The 19,606-nt window shown below is 39.9% G+C and overlaps 1 protein-coding gene across 7 annotated transcripts in view; it reads left to right on the forward strand.

The window, feature by feature from the left end:
• Positions 1-19,606, forward strand: part of LOC121860627 (sex-lethal homolog) — a 122,054-nt gene that overhangs the window by 56,531 nt on the left and 45,917 nt on the right. For 6 of the 7 annotated variants that reach the window (XM_042357882.1, XM_042357883.1, XM_042357877.1 and 3 more), the window contains exon 6: positions 7,136-7,206. In XM_042357882.1, coding sequence (XP_042213816.1) covers positions 7,136-7,206 — 71 coding nt within the window. Of the gene's footprint in view, positions 1-7,135; positions 7,207-15,694; positions 15,734-19,606 lie in introns of those variants that run through there. The other variant, XM_042357884.1, reaches the window with a different exon arrangement.

The following is a 19,606-nucleotide window of genomic DNA, read 5'->3' on the forward strand; positions in this document are numbered from 1 at the left end:
CAGCCACTACAGACTCTACAGTCTTGTTGAATACCAGAGACAGATACCTCCATGACCGCGACATACTAGCCAACATGATTGTCAAACACGCCCATGAGGAGGATGTTCGGCACCCAGGCAGCTTTCAAACAATACTCGAAAAATGCTTACGCCACCACAATCTACCCATCCCAAAACTGTTCAGGGCAACATCCTCAGCCTCGGAGGAGACAACAGTAGCCTTTGGTGTGGGTGCACAAGTACCCACATCGGAGATAGCACTTGTCCCCAATCTCCAACATTCACAGACGAGACAACAGCGGTCTCTGGTGTGGGTGCACAAGTACCCACATCGGAGATAGCACTTGTCCCCAATCTCCAACATTCACAGACGAGACAACCCCAATCTCCAACATTCTCACAGACGAGACAACAGCGGTCACTGGTGTGGGTGCACAAGTACCCACATCGGAGATAGCACTTGTCCCCCAATCTCCAACATTCACAGACGAGACAACAGTGACCTCTGGTGTGGATGCACACGTACCTACATCGGAGATAACACTTGTCCCCCAATCTCCAACATCACAGACGAGACAACAGTGGTCTCTGGTGTGGGTGCACAAGTACCCACATCGGAGATAACACTTGTCCCCCAATCTCCAACATCCACAGACGAGACAACAGTGGCCTCTGGTGTGGGTGCACACGTCTGATGTGTCCCCCAATCTCCAACATTCACAGACGAGACAACAGCGGTCTCTGGTGTGGGTGCACACACACTTGTGGCCTCTGGTGTGGGTGCACACGTACCTACACCAGAGATGACACCTGTCTCTCGGACTCCAAGCGATCTATCAGGAAAAGTCCTGAATCTAAGCATCTACGTACCAGACCACATAAACGAGGACTGTACACGTGATGAAGTCGCTAAAGGAGTATTGGAGGGCAAGATGAAATGGAAGTACGACCACCCCAGTTCCAAGGAGTACATCCACGAAGCAATTAAACAAAAACGGGTCGATTTAACAGACTGCATCCACAAGACATCCGATGGGGTGATAAAAAAAATGAGGAATGGACGCACAGTGAACAAACCACGAACCCGAGGTATCCCCCCAAAACCAAATACAAGATACAATGGGCTCGCTTCGTAAGGCAGTGAAAATAATGCAACATAACGTCCTCCACTGGAGAACTAATAAATTCAGTATGTCCAGCCAATACAACCAAGTCGACGCAGATATTATACTCATAAACTCACACGGCCAAAAGGCAGCTGAGGAACTGAAAATATTTGGTTACATGATCCATAAATCCAATCTATCAGAGGAGCCAAATGACGGGGTGGCCATCGCCGTAAAAAGAGATGTCCACCACAGAATCATAGACGACTTCACCTCTGAAACTCTCGCTGTTCAAATCAACTTGACCACAGGGCCAATCATAATAGCCACAACCTACCTCCCACCACGCTGGGACTACCTGCCTTACGGGGACTTCCACAGACTCCTATCATACCACCACCCAACCTACATCATTGGAGACATGAACGCCAGACATCCTCTACTAGATGGTAAGAGGACAACTAACAATGTTGGAAGAGGCCTCGCTGACTTCATAACAAACAAAAAAGCCCAAGCTAATAGGCCCAGACTTCCCCACGTTCTACAGTAGGAACTCAGCCACTACTCCAGATATAGCAATAACAAACGGCAGATGCTTCCACAACTATCTCTTTGAACAAGGCCCTGTAACCTCCAGCGACCACCTACCTATAATCATGACCATCCTCAGCAACACCAATAACTATACCAGCTCCACCACGGAGAATCGCCAAGCAGACCGACTGGGACTTATTCAACGAAAAAGCTACAGCCGAACTTGAGGTCAAGGGCATGACAATCCTGCAGACCATAGACAGTCAGCCGGTGAACATAATAGACGAAGAAATCAACACATGGTGTGAAGCCATAGGAACAGCCTACCAGGAGGCCACGCCTCTCAAACGCAACAGAACTCTCCCATACCCACAACAGACTCCAGGACTCATAGCCCTCACAAACCAGTTCCAACTGCTACAACAGAGAGCCGAGACCCATGGTTGGGACATCGTAAGCTACAATACAGTGAACCCTCACTTTACGTGGTTAATTCAACTCACGGCGGCCTGCATAAAGTGAGAAACGCGTAAAGTGAACAACATAACATATGGGATTAATTGAAATAGAGACCGGGCCGACCCCCAAACTCCACGTTTTCAGACACAATACCTACGTTGTAGTAAAAATAACTTCTTAATTTTATGATGGTATGCACACACAATTAATAATTAAGAGAAATATCAATAATATTAGGTTTTTTAACACTTACATTAGTAGAAAAGATGGCTGGGCACACGGGGATGGGGGGTTGGTTCCGAGGCAGAGGGCAGATTATTGGCCCTCACCTGTATCAATTGTATCACTATCCACCACAGAGGCTTGCAGGGCCTCTTTGTCAAAGTCCATATAAGTCCATATTCTCACTATCATTATCACTATCACTGACTTGGGCCGGCTGCGGTGGGTGGCGGGTGAAGAACTCGGTAATGCTTTGATGACTGGGCGACCTTGTGCGCACCCTGCTCGCGCCGCTCTCCGCATAAAAGGGTACACGCACCGCGGAAAGTGAGCATTCCGGTTTCGGCAGAGTACCGCGTAAACGTGGAAACGTGTAATGTGGGACCGCGTAAAGCGAGGGTTGACTGTACATACAGAAGAATCCGGGAGGAAATAAAAATAAGATCTCTGGAACAAAGCAACCTCAAATGGGCCGAAATAGTTGAACAACTCTCACATACATACAACGATCCAGGAGAGTTCTGGCGTCGAGTTAAGAGATTGAAAGGTTGCAGCCGTAACTGGTCATCATATATAACTGACCACGCAGGAAGTAAAATATATGACGACCAAGACAAAGAACCCATATTCAGGGACATATGGAGGAACATCTTCTGAATCACAAATGAAGAGAATAGGGGATTCGATGGTACCCACGAGGAGCTCGTCCTTGATGAACTCCGGGGCCAGACACACCGCACTCAGCCTTCCCCTGAAATCATATGGGAGGATCTGAGAGCGGACAGCCCATTGTCCAAATCAATCACCTCGGAAGAACTCAACAGAGCCATCTCCAATACCAAAAATAAAGCCCCTGGTTATTCAGGCATCACCAAGGAGATCCACAGCCACATAAACAACCCAGCCATGGAGAGACTGAGAACCACAATGAACGCTTGCCTGGCCTCGGGCTACTTCCCAACTAAATTCAAAGAGGCCATTATTACCCTAATACCAAAACAAGGAAAGAACCCCGCCGTCCCACTAAACTACAGACCGATCTCCCTCCTCGAAGTACCTGGAAAAATACTCGAAAAAATCATCAATAACCGTCTGAGAAATCACCTGGAAACAACAAACAGAGTCAACTGCAGACAATTCGGGTTCAGGAAAGGGAAGTCCACCACAACAGCGATAGCCCTGGCATGCGAAAACATAGCCAGAGCCGCGGCGAGTGGTAGACAATGTAATCTAACTCCGGGATGTAGCGAAGGCATTTGACAAAGTCTGGCACGACGGTCTAAAATATAAGATCCTCCAACTCGGACTTCCCACCAACATTGAAAAGTTGTTTGCAACTTTCTTGACGGCAGAAATGCTAGACTGAGGGTAGGACAACACACAGGAGAGACCTTCCCACTCATGAGTGGAGTCCCTCAGGGAAGCGTCCTCTCCCCCACCCTATATATTATCTACACAAGTGACACCCCGCCTCCCACTAGAATAGGTAACGAAGATATTATGTATGCAGACGACATCACTCAAATAACAACACATCAAGGAAAATCGCGAGCGTTACAGGCCGAAAACACCAGGCGAGAATTAGAAAGGGTAAATAACTACGAAAAACAATGGAAAATCCAAACCAGTCTCCCGAAATTCACAGTGATACCCTTATGTAGAAGGAAAACCCATCCATTAGTAACCAATAATGCCCAGATACAAAAGCAGAGGCACCCTCCTGGGCCTACATATAACCACGACAAGTTACTCCCATCATATCCACAGTAGGAAGGAAAAAGCAAGAAGAGAGCTGAGAAAACTATACCGCTTTAAAGCGCTTCCTGAGAAAATAAAACTCCGCCTGGTGACATCATTTATCACACCGATATTAACTTACCCAGCAATACCTCTTCATACTATGAGCACCACTCAAATATTAAAATTACAGGTGGTCCAAAATGAAGCCCTAAGATTCGTCACAAGTGAAAGATACCCCTTCACCAGAATCACAGCTGAGATACATAGAGACCTGAGAATGAATTCCATCAACCAGCAGCTGCACACCCTGGCCAGCAGAATCTGGCAAAAGATAGAACGATCAGAGCAAGAACTCCTTCAAAGACTCCCATCAGATAACGACAACAACCATACATGGTTGCCAAAAAGCTACGAAATCTCAAAAGGTCCATTACCACCCCCGATCTACACGGCCAGCAATAGACAACCTCCCTAGACCAGCATCCGCCAGTAGGGTCGGCGGAATATGAAATAAGGCCCTTAAAACCCCCATAAATGGGACAGGGTAGGCTGTCTAGTACCTGTACCGGCAGACAATAACTAATCCATGACACAACCCAAACACACTGTTAGCTTAGCTAGGCGGTCAGCCCGCCCTCTCTTACCTCCTCCTGAATTTCTTCAATTTCCGAACTATAACTTCCTTCCCCCACCTCTAATCTTCCTTCATTCCTCCTTTGCCTACAAAAAAAATAAAAAAATAAAAAAATAAGTGACACCACATGGTGGAAGTCTTTTGTATAGAGGTCTGGCAACCAAAGTAGCCATCACTGCGGACTGCCACGGCTAGCCCATGGATCAGGTAATGTCTGGTTGGGATACTTAGTCACGATTCTACTGAAATGTGAGGGCACTTTGCCATGCTGGAAGTATATTTGTGTTCATTTTTGCAAAAGGAATTTCCTCCAACAAGGCTGGGCAACTCAGGCTCCAAAAACATAAAGTAAATTCCACCTGTCAGATGTTCCTGGATGATGAACGGTCCAATCAGCTGGTTGCCAGTAAACTGTGTCTTGTCAAAGAATAAAATTGGGGGGGGGGGGTTTACATCAAACCACTGGCAGAACTTCAACTGCTAACCCTTGTCCTCAAGTTTCAAGTGTTGAACTCGCTGGATGTGGTACAGATATACTGTAGTCCTTCAGTGTGTAAACATGGCTAAGTCACAATACACCCTACTGTACTGTATGTGTGTGTTAACCACCCTAAATTTTACATAACCTAACCCCTCCAAGCTACTTTAGGGTGGTTATTCTTCAGGAATCAAGGTAATTAAAAAAATAAATAAATTATATGCCTGCACTATTTGCATTATTTGCGGGTTACAATAGTTTTGATTTTACAGGTAAGGATGACTTTTATTTATATCTTAATGCTAAATTAACATTGTTCTGAGTCACGAGCAAATATGAACAGGGTCCAGGAACATGGTGTTTTTAGTTCATAATAACTCGGCAATGTCCAATTTGATTCATCTCACAAATAGGGAAGAAAAAAGTTGGATTTTTACAACTTAAAACAAATAATGGTTTGGTCTAATTGCTTGCAATTTGTTAGTCACTTGTTAGACAAGCTGTGGCCTGCCACAGAGCCAGACAGGTTATTTTTTTTATTTTTTTAGTTTAACAAATTTATTGGCAAAGCTTGTAGTACAGTTTGCCTATTCTGAGTAATTCAGTCAGGTCTTGACACTGAGGGTGGTATCACTTCTCACTGCCACGCAGGACAGAGGTTCATACACAAAGAAATACATCATATTCATTGACAGTATATATAGGTCAAATTCATGTGGGTGATGTCACTGTTCACTGCCTTGCAGGACAGAGGATTGTACACAAAGAAATACATCATATTCATTAGCAGTATATATAGGTCAGAGTCATGTGGGTGATGTCACTGTTCACTGCCATGCAGGACAGAGGATTGTACACAAAGAAATACATCATATTCATTAGCAGTATATATAGGTCAGAGTCATATGGGTGATGTCACTGTTCACTGCCATGCAAGACAGTGGTTCATATACATTGAACAACCTAATTGAAGATTAATCAGTGTGGGCTAGCAAATTTGGGATAAACAGCAAGAATGTCCTCAAGCACCCCCAATTCAATTTAGTAATTACAAAGTTCATGATACAATAAGCCAGGTGGCCTGAAGTCTTTGACAGTGTCACATTCAATAATATAGTGTTCAAGTGTATGCTTTAAAGGTTTATCACAAAGTTTACATGCTGAGTGTTCCGGTATGGGTACAGCGTTACTAACATGCCAGATGTGTCTGTATCCTAGCCTAATTCTGGCCACGACTACATCACATATTCTGGTTCTGTCCTTATGCTGGCCATACCAGTACCTCTCGTCAGAAAATTTGTCATATTTACTGATGCTACAACTGCCAGGTCTCTGCATTTTGCAGTTCTTTAGATCAGAGTTCAAGATTCTGACTTGAATGTTTTCAAGTACAGCATTGGACAGGCCAAGGTCACGGTCAACATTTTCTTTCTTACATGCCAGACAGTCAGTCCTGTATTTAGTAGCATTCTGCACACACCGTGTATTAGAGGTTGGGCCCTTTACTTTTTACTGTTTCATCACCATGACGAGTGTAAGTGATATCAGTAATGGTGGAAGGACAATGTGAATGATCATAAGCATACAAGTATCACTAGTAAACTGAAAATGGTTGAATATATCCAGTCTCAAGACCTCAGCCACTCTTTGTACTCTCAGGGTATAAACAGGGTAGCAAATGTTATAATTTTAAACATTTTCATATTTACAGTATGTATCTGATTATCACATTAGATGGAACCTGATGATGAAACAGGGTCGTAAATGGTCATAATATGGCTATAAATGTACACTTTAAATGGCTATAAAGTAAAATTGACTGATTCAAGCCTTAATAAAGAGGGTCCAGAAAACCTGACCACATCCACCCCAATTAGTCTGGTAAAGGAGGGCTGCTCTTATTTTTTTATAATAGTGATGAGAGTATTTGTTGAATGACAAACATGTGGTTCAATCTTAAAGGTCGTGGGCGTGGCAACTACAACAACCGTGGAGCTGCTGGTTACCAGGGGCGTGGGAACTACAATAACATGGTGGGTGTCTCGAGTTTTTTACTTAATTTTAATTTTTATTTACTAATTTACTTATTCATATTTGTTCCTGTTGCCTCCAGTATTGTCTTCCAAGACTAATAATTCATTTTGAAGGCTTAATGTTAATATTCATACAGATGTTTTGAGAAGTCAGTCCCTGTATGGAGTTGCTGCGCTTAACATGTAATAATTACTGATGTTTGTTTTAGTGGAATCCTGTTATACTTACAGAAAACTTTACACACACACACACAGAGTATATAACTCTCCACATTGGTAGGAAAGTAAGATAAAAATTTTTTTTTATGAAGCATCAAGTGTTCTATGAATAGATATCTCTACATCTTTGTAATGTAGTAACTAGGACAAACTTTTGGGAATTGAGAGTTTGAAAGTAGGAAATGGTTATCTGTGCAAAATTTGTGGGTATGAGAAACGGTTCTGTTTGGGAAATTAATATGAATGAGTTTTCCATTAGGTTATTTGTTTTCTTGTTTTCTCTCCTGCTCTGTCACTTCCATTCACACATGAATGCTCAGGTTTATGACAAGCTTTGATTTTTAATGGCACCAACTTACACAAATTGCCTATAACCAAAATGCGTGCATGTGCCATCCTGCTTTTAATGCAGGAGAAGGCATAAATGATACCAACAGTCAAAATAACTTTTAGAGGTCCCCTACAGGACATCTCTTTTTACCAAATTAATCATCACAGTTTGCACTATGCTACCCTTTAGGTAGAAGTAACTCATGAGACAACACAGCAGTCATAGTTAAGCCTAATCCTTGCTAAATTAAAACCATACTGTACATTCACAGGTCATCCATTTGTATTTTGAGAAATATTGGAAGATTTGATTGATGTCACTGCAGTCTCCTATAATGTGATTTCCAAGGCTGATAACTGTGTACTATTTGGGATCTCTAAGGTACAGCACTTAGAACTAGTTATATGAGGGAAAATGACTCCTGGGTAATTAGTTGTAAAGTTGTAAAGTTTATTGTAAAATGATGGAAATAGATCTCTCATTATTGAGCGACTTCCTTGTGTCCTATGATAGGGCCTTCTAATATCAGCTCGAGTTACCCTTCCTGCTTTGTTGTTGGTCTCTAATGAGTGAGAATTGACATATCACTTGTTCTCAATAACTGAAAGTCTATAGAGCCATGGCTATCCCATTGAACACTTGTTTGGCATGGCAACTGGCTGTGCAATCTAAGAACCTGAGCATGTCCAACTCATCTTAAGTGAATCATGGCATATCTTGAGTCATGTCAACTGCTCAAGCTTCAGTTTGTGGCTGGCAATCTGAGAGGATAGTTTAAATTGATTGTACCTTCCTCACTATACTTTCTACTATGAAAAAGCTACGTTTTGACCCCACAGGGCATTTTAGAGATGTCAGTCAGGTTTACTGTAGAGTTTGAATGTTATCATTGAAGTAAAGCACAAATCTACTCTCACATATGTAATTTTCTGAGGTTGATTATATTTTCTGCCACATTTATTGAGTTTAGTCGAGACTGCTACAGGATGGTTACCATTAACACTGGCTTTTTTTATCCCTTTACTTTACCAATATGTATCTCAGTTCACCATTTGTGCAGAATGAACTCGTGTATGGGCTTTAGGCTGACTTGTATTGTACATTATACTCACTGCTTCATTAACTACAGGTTTTAGTGTGTTAACAATTGCATAGAACCTCCCAAGGGTTATGTCAGTTTCTCCCAGGTGGTCAGTGAGTGTATTTTTTTTAAATCCCCATATACTATAATCGATAAATATGAGGAACACCCAGCAACTCTTATTAGTATAATAAAACAGATAATGTATATAACAGGCAGCTCTAGGTATCATTTAACTTGTTTGATAAATGAACTGTTGGACTATTAACTGACGACTTGATACAGGGTTCACTGGTTATTGTGTAAAGCTTTGATGAATTATATCATTGACATTTAGTTTTCAGTGATGTTCCATAACTGAAGTGTGTGAGATTGACTAGACCAGACCTAAGTTCACTTGGATATTTTTTGGCTGAGTTAGACTCACTTGGGTTCGTAGATGGCTGAGCTTTGTGCTTTGGTGAACAAGTGTTCAGTTGGATGCTTACAGCTCTAAACAGACCTTCAGTTCTTTGAAACAACTGCTGCATTTTATTCCTCTCATTCGAGGCCAACAGGGGAGCATAACTGGCGTTTCCAAGGGGTTAACAGATTGACCTAGCTAATGTAAGCAGGTCCTCCCTGAAGATTCAAGGATATTATGAGAGCTGTCTAACATTGGGTTCAGCTAGAAAAGGGGATTGCAAGAACATCCCCCCCCCCCTTTTTTTTGAGCAAGAAATCAGTTGGTTAGAAGAGTCACATGTTAGTTTTATATTTATCAAGGATAACAGTCATTGTAGTATCTTCACTAAGATTGCATTTAATAAGGATGATTGGATTTGTAAAAGAGAGATATTTCTATGTGGCTAAAGGAGTACTGTATGTGAACTACATGAAAGAAATTTGTGTCCAACACTTGATAAATGCAAAGACCGAGTACAACCCTATCTAGAAATATTAATGTTGACACCATAAATTTTACTCTGTGCAGTTGCTCATGGTAAGAAGTTGATGGAGTGAAATAGAGGCATTGTTACAGTAAGCTAAAAGATTAATATCTATACCACTCCCCCTCCTGAGAACATCTCACAGCACAGTACTACTCCTACACACTTGGCCTAACTATCCACACACTCATACACGACAGTTAATATTCACTTCCATATAAAGACTCCAACCAACTGTGCACTATATGTACCCATATCACCCAATATTTACATCTTGTAAACCTCTCTCCCCAGATATATAAGAATGCATTTTGCCAGTGTGTATTGTGGTCACCATTTTTTCCTTGACTAAAATCAGCACAGTATATAACATAACCTTCCAAAATCCACTGATCCGCTTTACAACACTCCCCCCCCCCCTTACACACATGCACACACAGAGATTAAAACTCATCTACTTAGTATATGGCTGACATTTATTCAACAAAGACTGTCCTTCAGCATAAACTTTCACAAAGAAAAACTAGTTTGGGGAGCGACCAGTGGTTGTTGCCGAATGCTTGAGTTCTGTCAGTTTTTCATTCAGGTGATATTTGGAATAAGAAACTTTGGAAATTTTATTCTGATCTTGACCATATTAATGAGGAGTTAAGTATGTGACACTTTTGGGAGGGATATATTTGACTGATATATTACCTTCAGAAAATGAGGCTAGAATTTTCATAATGGGTAATATTGATTACTGTATAGGAAGAAAGCTGAAGAAAATATGGCTGCTATTCATTGGATTTTTTTTTTTTTTGTGGTGAGACTAGGGCAATATGGGAGATTTAAAGGTTGTATTCATAGCGTTCAGCAGCTAATGGGTTGTTTCATCATTGCTAATTGCACTCAGTGGTGTAATGTGCTCATTTATTGTTGAGTGAACCAAGGTGGGAATCCTATCCTTCAATCCTGTGAGGAATTAAATCAATAACCATTTGTTTGTGAGGTGACTGCTTCACCATCTGTACATATAATGATTTGTTATAGGATAAAAAATAAGGACCAAGATATGGTTATTTGAAGTGGTTGCTAAGAAATTTTGTGCTTGCCAACAAGAAACTGTATTTTATCATAATACAGTAAGTCTCTTTCTTATCAAATGTCTTTCCTGACATTTAATTGCCATGGCTAACATGCAAGTTGCACATAAAATTTAAACAACTGGTCCTGTTTCCATAGTTTGCCAACTTTTCATTTAAAGATGTCTGCCAGATTTTAGGTGGTGGTAATAGGGTGATTTACATACAGTAATTTAGATAAGTCTGTTGAAGTTATACACTACGTAGCTGTATTTCTAAACTTTCAGACTGGCACAGATCCTTTAGTTTTGTAACTAAGGCTGTTCTTGACTACAAATCCAGGTACCCTGTGTATTGTAATGTCAGAGCCTATAACAAGAAGAAAACTCGGCAAGGACTTGTCACCCTCACCAAGCTAACTGGTACTTGGATGTATTTTGCCATTTAGCAGACCCCAGTTGCCTTTGCTGGTTCTTCAGGTTTTTGAGAAAATTCTTGGTATGAAGATTTAGAGCACTTATCCTGGTCACAGCAGTAATATGCTTAAAGACACTATAGTATTGCTAAAAGTTCTTCGCGCATGATGCTGACCATTTTTTGTCAAAACTACTGAGTGGATAACAACTACTGTAGGTGAAATGACTTGAGCCTCATTTAAACTTAGAAGTAATTTTAACAAGGATGTCAGTAAAGCTGGAGCTCTTCAAAAATTTTCTTGAAATTTTAATCTTCGGAGCCCAGTGATTTATTTAATTTTGTTGAGATTAAGAAAAGGGAAGGATGTGGGTGGTACAATTACTTTGTTTCTTTTATCTCTTCGCCACTGTCGGCATTGGCAGCAGAAGCGTCGGTCACGTCTCTTTTCCTTTATATTCTTCACCAAAAGGTCGGCTCGCTAGCCGCCCGGGCGATCGGTCACGTCTCTGTCACGCACTGTTGGCAGGTACTGGGCATGCACCGGCTCCTGAATGTACCTGAACCCGCTCCAGTGTTGGTCAAGTCTTCTCTTGAAAGAGCTCACACTCGGTGCCGTCACAACACTCTGGTAGATTGTTCCAAGAGTTTACAACCCTCACTCCGAAAAAGTTTGCCCTCACGGTTTTCCGGACTTGCGGCTTCTTCAATCTTGAGCTGTGACCCCTTGTGGGGCGAGCGTCCGCCAGCTCCAAGTAAGGACACTCAACTGAGTAGTGCCCCCTGAGATGCTTATAAACCTCAACTAGGTCCCCCCCTTGCCCGTCTGTTACAGTATATACTAACAGAAAAGAGAAATAGGAAAATAAAATTACAAAAGGAAAAATCACTCCTCTTACACATATGTAGGGTATGTCTTAATAAGATAAAAAAATAGAAATAACAAAACTAATTGATAGGCTACCCCCACTCCCCCCCCCTCTTACAACAGTAGTCATAGGTAATGTAGTGATAAATTGTGGCGACCTGTGGTGTAATGGTCAGTATGCTCTCCTCAAGTGAGTGGCCCAGGGTTCGATTCATAGGCAGGGTAAAACTATGTATGAGCTAGTTTCTTTTCCATTTGCCTCTGTCTACCCAGCAATATTGGAAACCTGGATGTTAATCGATTTGTGGATCGTTTTTCTGGGGTAATGGTTAGCCAGTTTAGTTGGCGAGTTGTCCGGTCTTCTCGGACAATTCCTTGACACTGGGTAATGCAACTCCTTAACTTGAGGTGTGGTTGTTGTGTGCTTGTCTGTCATTATACTGTAGTTACTATTACAGTTATTATGAAATTACACAGAGCTTTCATTGACCTTGGGGAAGTAAGAAGGTTTTCTGTTATGTATTACAGTTGGATTCGTCGGATGAACTGTTTATATTATTCCAAATTTGGCTGCATCAGCATTGATTATAGTTTAATTCTGGTGATATGTTCCAAAGCTGGTGTGCATGGGGAATATTATTACAGTGGAAGCCCTAGTTAAAAGCAGGACTAATAGGGAAGAATTGTAGATTTTTAGCCGATTGTCCGAATTAACCGATTTAGGGGTTAATATTGCATTATACAGCTTTGTGTATGTTTATTTGAGTGCCCCGTCATAGGAGTCCGTTTTCTCTCACTTCAGCACTCCTGAGTCGTCCGTTTTCTCTTAATCTTAGAGTGCACCAGAGACTGTTATATCTTAGTAGTGACACAGAATTTGATATTGCAACTGGGGTTGCAATTGTTGAGGCAACTTAGGTATGTCTGATTACAGTTGGAATATTCAAGATCCATTGTGAGTGATGTTTAAAGCTTCAACTGTCTTTATGGTTGGTAAAACTTGTCAAGTCTGTCAGTCTGAATGGCATGTGTGAGGCCTTGTGTTTGTACAACCGCTAAATATATAAATATATAATGTTATGATAATTATCAGAAACACATAGGCATAACGAGGTTTATTACAAAGTGATGAAAAGGATACTGTACAGTGGCTAGTCCACAAAACATGTAGCCATGTCTCTTTATTTGAGTGCCCCGTCATAGGAGTCCGTTTTCTCTCACTTCAGGACGCCTGAGTCGTCCGTTTTCTCTTAATCTTAGAGTGCACCAGGGACTTTGTAATTTCTTAGTAGTGACAGAATTTGAAATTGCAACCCCAATTGCAACTGGGACAATCCCAGAACCAGAAATTTGATATGGACAGTTCAGATTTCGTCCGATTTATCCGAAATCCGGATTAAAGGGGTCCGAATTAACAAGGGTCGCCTGTACTGCAATCAATCATCCAATTATCAGTAGTGTTTTATATTTTTTTGCTGACTGACCTGGTGGGTGCAGAGTACAGTTTGGATGTTGGGTGAGAGGGAAGTGGATAGTGGATGTACATAATAATTAGTGAAAAGAATAGAAGTAGTGGTGAATGTGATCTCTGAAAGTGTGAATTTGATTGTGACTTGAAAGTTAATGTTTTCAAGCAGTTATATCTTTACATACATTAAATTCAGCATTAAAGTGAGCCAGAACTGGATATCCTTAACAGTTATATATGGATTTATTTTCTGATATACAGTAGCAATAATAACTGAACATTGTTTATGAGCCATTAAGCAGCAAGAAATTGAAGTGCGGAGAGGGGGGGGGGGTGGTTCTTAGCCTATTACCTTCAGCTAAAAAAAAGCCCAACTATGGTCCTACAGTTTCTGTTCAATTAACTTTAATTTTGAAACTCACTCTAACTTATCCTGTACAGATGTCAGTACTGTACAGTATTGTATGGGTGTTATAGTTTGAAATTCTGATACATTAGTTATTCAGTGGGGCATCATTGTCAAGTAACACATCTATGACTTAATGTCCTCTTAAATGACTCCTACAGTATAACACTTAGTCTATGGAGCTTGAAAATTTATGACAAATCCCTGAATGTTAGTATAATATCTCAATCAATCAATCAATCGGAGCACTGTCCTCATAAATGAGGGTTGGTGACCACAGACCTCCACTCTAGACGTTCTCGGGCTGATTTTACCAATCTTCTAAGGTTTTGTATCTCTGGGGATCCAGTTTTTAATTTCATTCATCTATCCCAGTCTCTGCTTTCCCCTGGTCCTCCTACCCTTAAGTTTGCCCATTAATATTTCTGTTATTATCCCCTCATCCTCATTATATAACCAAAGTAACCCATTTTTCTTTTTCTGTACATTTCATGTATTTATCTTAGTACTTCTCATTTGTTTTCCTGTCAGTGTAGCTTATTCTTAGCATTCACCTATAACGCCACATGTTGAAAAGGCCTCCGACCTCTTTCTGGAGTCTGCTGAAAGTACTTGGGATTAACTAATTAAATAAATACACCTTACCATCATAACCTCATTCCTGAAAGGGATATCAGAAACAATCAGCATTTAATGTCGATGGCAGTGATTTATTACATCACACCTGTCTTGTGTACACTGTGTCTGTTACCTGGCTTGGACATAACTTTCATCCGTCCAACCTTCAGTCCCCCTGTTCTAATCACTCCACCCTACAATACAGACTTTTCCATAGGAGTAACATATTAAAGGAGAGGCTAAGTGTTATGATCTGTGACTTTTGTAGCTCTTCACAATTTTTATAGATTGATTCATGCAGATCTCAATTACTGATGCTTTAGGCTCGGTTTATGTCTTGTTTCAAGGTTTTTTTTTTTTTAAATTGCTAATGACCTAGTTTTAGCAGGGGCAGATCAAGGAGGGTCTTGGGGGTCTGGATCCTACATTTTCATGAGAAAATTCCAATACTTTTCCTATAATGCAGTGTTGTACTCAGGCACTTATTGTATAGTAACAGTAATTACTTTTGACCCCAGAATATCTCTTAATAACTTGTGCACATGGCTTCAAAATGCCCATGATATTGGACAGATTAAAAAAATATATACGAGGGGCGCCTTCCCCCCCCCCCTTTTGGTTTTCCTTGATCTGCCCCTTTTTGGACATACTGGTGAGTTAGTCTGTGTGAAGCCAAGTGCCCATACTGTGACAAGGGGAAGAATTGACTTTGGATTAAGAGAGCCACTTGTTAAAGGACATTAGCCAGAAATGAGAGTATGGTCTTGATAGTGAAACCAATAACTAAACACTTATATGTTTCACTCTACAGTTTATCTTCTGATAAGCAAATTCAGGAGGGAAGGGAGGGTAGGTTCCCACCCATTTTTCTCAGCACTATGGCTAAGTCAGGGAAAATATAAGAAGTCAGCCTCCACATCTTTTCTGTTGATCAGAAGGCGAGTGTTAGCAATTGTATCTCATAGGGAAGATTCTTCCCGAGGTGATAATGTCAACCCTAGTTTAAAATAGTCCCGAGTCCTTGGACAGTGAATGCTGACAGGCTTCTGATAGGTTGCCAGCTGCTTCTTTCTCAATCCTTACATTTCAGGACAGTTGGGTCTTTCTAGTATAAAGAAAGACCATGTAGAAAATGAAGGTTCTTCACCAACATGCCCGGGTCAGTGGAGCTGAGATTTTAAGAGATAACTTAACTGTAATGTGCAAGGTTCTTCCTATTGGTTTGAAAGTGGTTCTGGAAATCTTCTCAAAGATTGCAAAACCTCTCTCTTGGATTATTAAAAAGGAGGTGGGGGGGGGGATCCTTTGCAGTGTCTGTTTGGATGAGAGGTTGTGTTTAGGATCTTTCCAGAAGGCTGTGAATAGGGACACAAGATTGCTCACATACTTTCTCAGGCAGGCCACAGGTTTCACAGTTAATTGGGGGAAGATGAGGTTTTCTCCTTTGAATTTTAAGTAATTGGGTCTCAAGAGGAACACTTGATGCTCTCTCATCTAGTGGGAAATTTTCAAAGACAATTAGAGAAGTTGTTTGTAATTACTGTAATAATTTAGGAAGTGGAGGGCGGTTGTTGAATATTTTGTGGATGTTTTCAAATCCAGATTTGTTCATTTGGACTGAACCATCTAACCCAGGAAAGGTCTCTGAAAGGATATCAACAGGAAAGTTGTTTGTGTGTGTACCTAAAGGCAAACAGTACAGTAGTATTCATAATTCCATACACAAGAACAAAACTTATGAACAGATGTGAAGTAACTTGAAATTTTTCAGTGTGATTGAATGTTTAGGGGATAGTAGTTTGGAGTTGCCATGCTTGCTAATAAAACAAGGTCTATCTGACATGGCTTAATGGAGTCTCTTATGATTTCATGGACATTGAATTCTGGTTAAATGGATATGGACTGGTAAAGTTGGGTGAAACTTGAAAGCTGTAACTTTTTTTTTCTTTTTTATGTCAAAATATCTACACATTCTACTTTCATGTTTTCATGCATGTTCACTACTGCTCACAGCTCTGTCTGCAGGCTCTCATTATTTAATCCTGCTTCACACACCACATAAGGTAGTACTGTACTGTAGTAATGTATTCCACTCACCATTGATAGTCTATAAATTTAAGTGACCTCAAGATGATTTCACCCAGAAGGAAGATCTCAGTTTACGGTGATGATGGTGCGGCCTCATCAGTTGTGTCCAAAGTTATGTGTTTTATGATATATATATATATATATATATATATATATATATATATATATATATATATATATATATATATATATATATATATATATATATATATGCTGATAACCACAAGAAAAAAGAAAACACGAAGTTCCCAATGCCTAGATCAATTCTCCCACAACGTGTCCTGAAGATGTCAGACCGCCCCTTTGATGATTTCCAAGAAATCATCCTAAAGAAACATTTTGAAATAAAGAAAATTGAAGTGGATGAAGCTTTTCGTATTGTAAGACAAAAAAAGCATGTTTTTAATATGACCATACCGAGTGATTGGAAGAGGTTCATGTTGGATTACTGTTTTGATAACCTGAGACGTGCGCGTTCTGATCTTCAAGCTGAGGTAGACCACAAATTGGCACTCCGTATTAGGAATAGTGATTGGACTAAGGATGCCAATCACAACTGTGTAGTGAATCTCTCCTCTAAACAACTAGACAATGATACTTTGTGTGCCCTCGGTTATGGTTCAAGTTTTGATGGCTCTAGCAATGGAATCGACCGTGTGGACATAGCCAGAGTATTTTGCAATTTGGAGAAATTCAGCAATTTGACAAGTGAAGAAGTGAACATGTGTAAAGGTGTTGTGTATGCATCTATGTCTAAGCCTTGTGTTCCAAACTGTCCAGAAAGATTCACCAAAGCAATCCAAGCCCTTAAGAAAAATAAGGATCTACATGTCACTAAAGCAGATAAAGCCAACACAGTAGTGATTTTAAACAAAGATGATTATATTTCTAAAATGAATGACCTTTTATGTGATGCTGCAACACATTCTAAGCTCATAAATAATCCTCTCAACACTGTTAACACCCAGTTCAACAAAAAACTTAAGTCTCTATTGAGAGGCAAAGCTACTCTCATTAAACATCTTACTTCAACGTCCCCTCCACTGCCATACGTGTACGGTTTAATCAAGACCCACAAGCCTAATAACCCAGCAAGACCCATCATTAGCTCAGTTGGGTCAATCTCTTATAAACTATCTAAATGGTTAGTTTCTTTACTAAATCCCCTAGTTGGCAACATTTCTAACTCTAATATCAAGAATAATATGGATTTGGTTGATAAACTCAATAACTTACACATTAATTATGATTTTAAACTGGTCAGTTTTGATGTAACATCACTCTTTACAAAGGTCCCAGTTGATGATTTACTGGAGTTCCTCATAGATTCCCTGGATAATATTTCATTGCCCGTCTCGAAAGACGACTTCATCGAACTCATCAAACTATGTATTAAGGATTGTAAATTTGAATTCAATGGAGAATATTATGCTCAAAAATTTGGTATGGCAATGGGTAATCCACTCTCACCTGTATTAAGCAACCTATATATGGAATTCTTTGAAAAGAAACTATTAAGTAATATTTTACCACCTTCAGCAGTCTGGTTTAGATATGTTGATGATGTATTATGTCTCTGGCCATGTAATGAGGACCTAAAAGCTTTCCTGCCACAACTTAACAACTTAGCCCCCTCGATCAAATTCACTGTGGAATTAGAGCAAGACTGTAAATTGCCTTTCCTAGACTGTCTGATACACAGAATAGGTAACACTTTTAAGTTCAGTATTTATAGAAAACCAACTAATGTGTGTTCATACATTAATTATTATTCTGCCCACCATAATAGAGTCAAACAGTCAGTATTTTCAACAATGTTTTTACGTGCTTTGAGAATCTGCAGTCCGGAATTCATTGATGAGGAATATAAATATATCTATAATATTGGCTCAAACCTTAAATACCCTAGATCTTTCACAGACAAATGCCTAAACATTACTAAGAAAACTTTTTATAGAACTGATCCCAAGCCCACCCATGACCATAAGAATATCTCAATATTACCATTTCACAAAAATTTCTCACACATTCCTTTACAACTAAAAACCTGGAACGTCAATGTGGCATTTAAAAACTCATGCACTGTTAAACAAATGTTAATCAAGAACTCCCCCAACAACACAATTGGTTGCATTTATAAAGTTCCTTGCAAGGAATGTAATATGTTTTACTTAGGCCAGACAGGTAAAGATCTTGTAACTAGACTTAAACAACATAAATATAGTGTTAGGACAGGCCAGGAATCCAATGCTCTGCTTGTTCATTTGAGGGATAACAAGCATTGCATTGACTGGGATAATGCCTCCTCAATATTACCTTGTAATTCAATTGATAGTAGGAACATCATAGAATCTAGTCTTATTAAACATACCGAAGCATTCAACATGAATTTGAGTAATGGCATGTATAAACTGGACAATTTTGTAATTAAGAAGATTTGTAACCAGGTGAGAAGGTTGGGTCACCTTACCCTCTGACCTGACTAGCAACCGTTGCAGTGCTATTTAAAGATTAGTAGGGTCATTACCTATTACCTGACCATTGTGGACCTGGTCTCGCCCTCCTCTGTATATATACACCTTGTTTTGTACTTCTCTTTATTCTGTCCTCACCCCTGAAGATGTGAATTACACGAAAGCGCTTGGGAACTTCGTGTTTTCTTCTTTCCTTGTGGTTATCAGCATATACCTAGATCATGTGCACCTACAGTGATTTACTTGCATATATATATATATATATATATATATATATAATATATATATATATATATTATATATAGTATATATATATTTATTTATTTATTTATTTTTTTATTGTATCCTCCGTGCTAATGTTATTATTGTTATTATTATGTGTTTTTTTTTATATAATTATACCAAAGTTTTTATTATTATTATGTTGATGATGTGAGAAT

This window comes from Homarus americanus, unplaced genomic scaffold (assembly GCF_018991925.1).
Source record: "Homarus americanus isolate GMGI-L3 unplaced genomic scaffold, GMGI_Hamer_2.0 scaffold11150, whole genome shotgun sequence".
Taxonomy (NCBI): Eukaryota; Metazoa; Arthropoda; class Malacostraca; order Decapoda; family Nephropidae; genus Homarus; species Homarus americanus.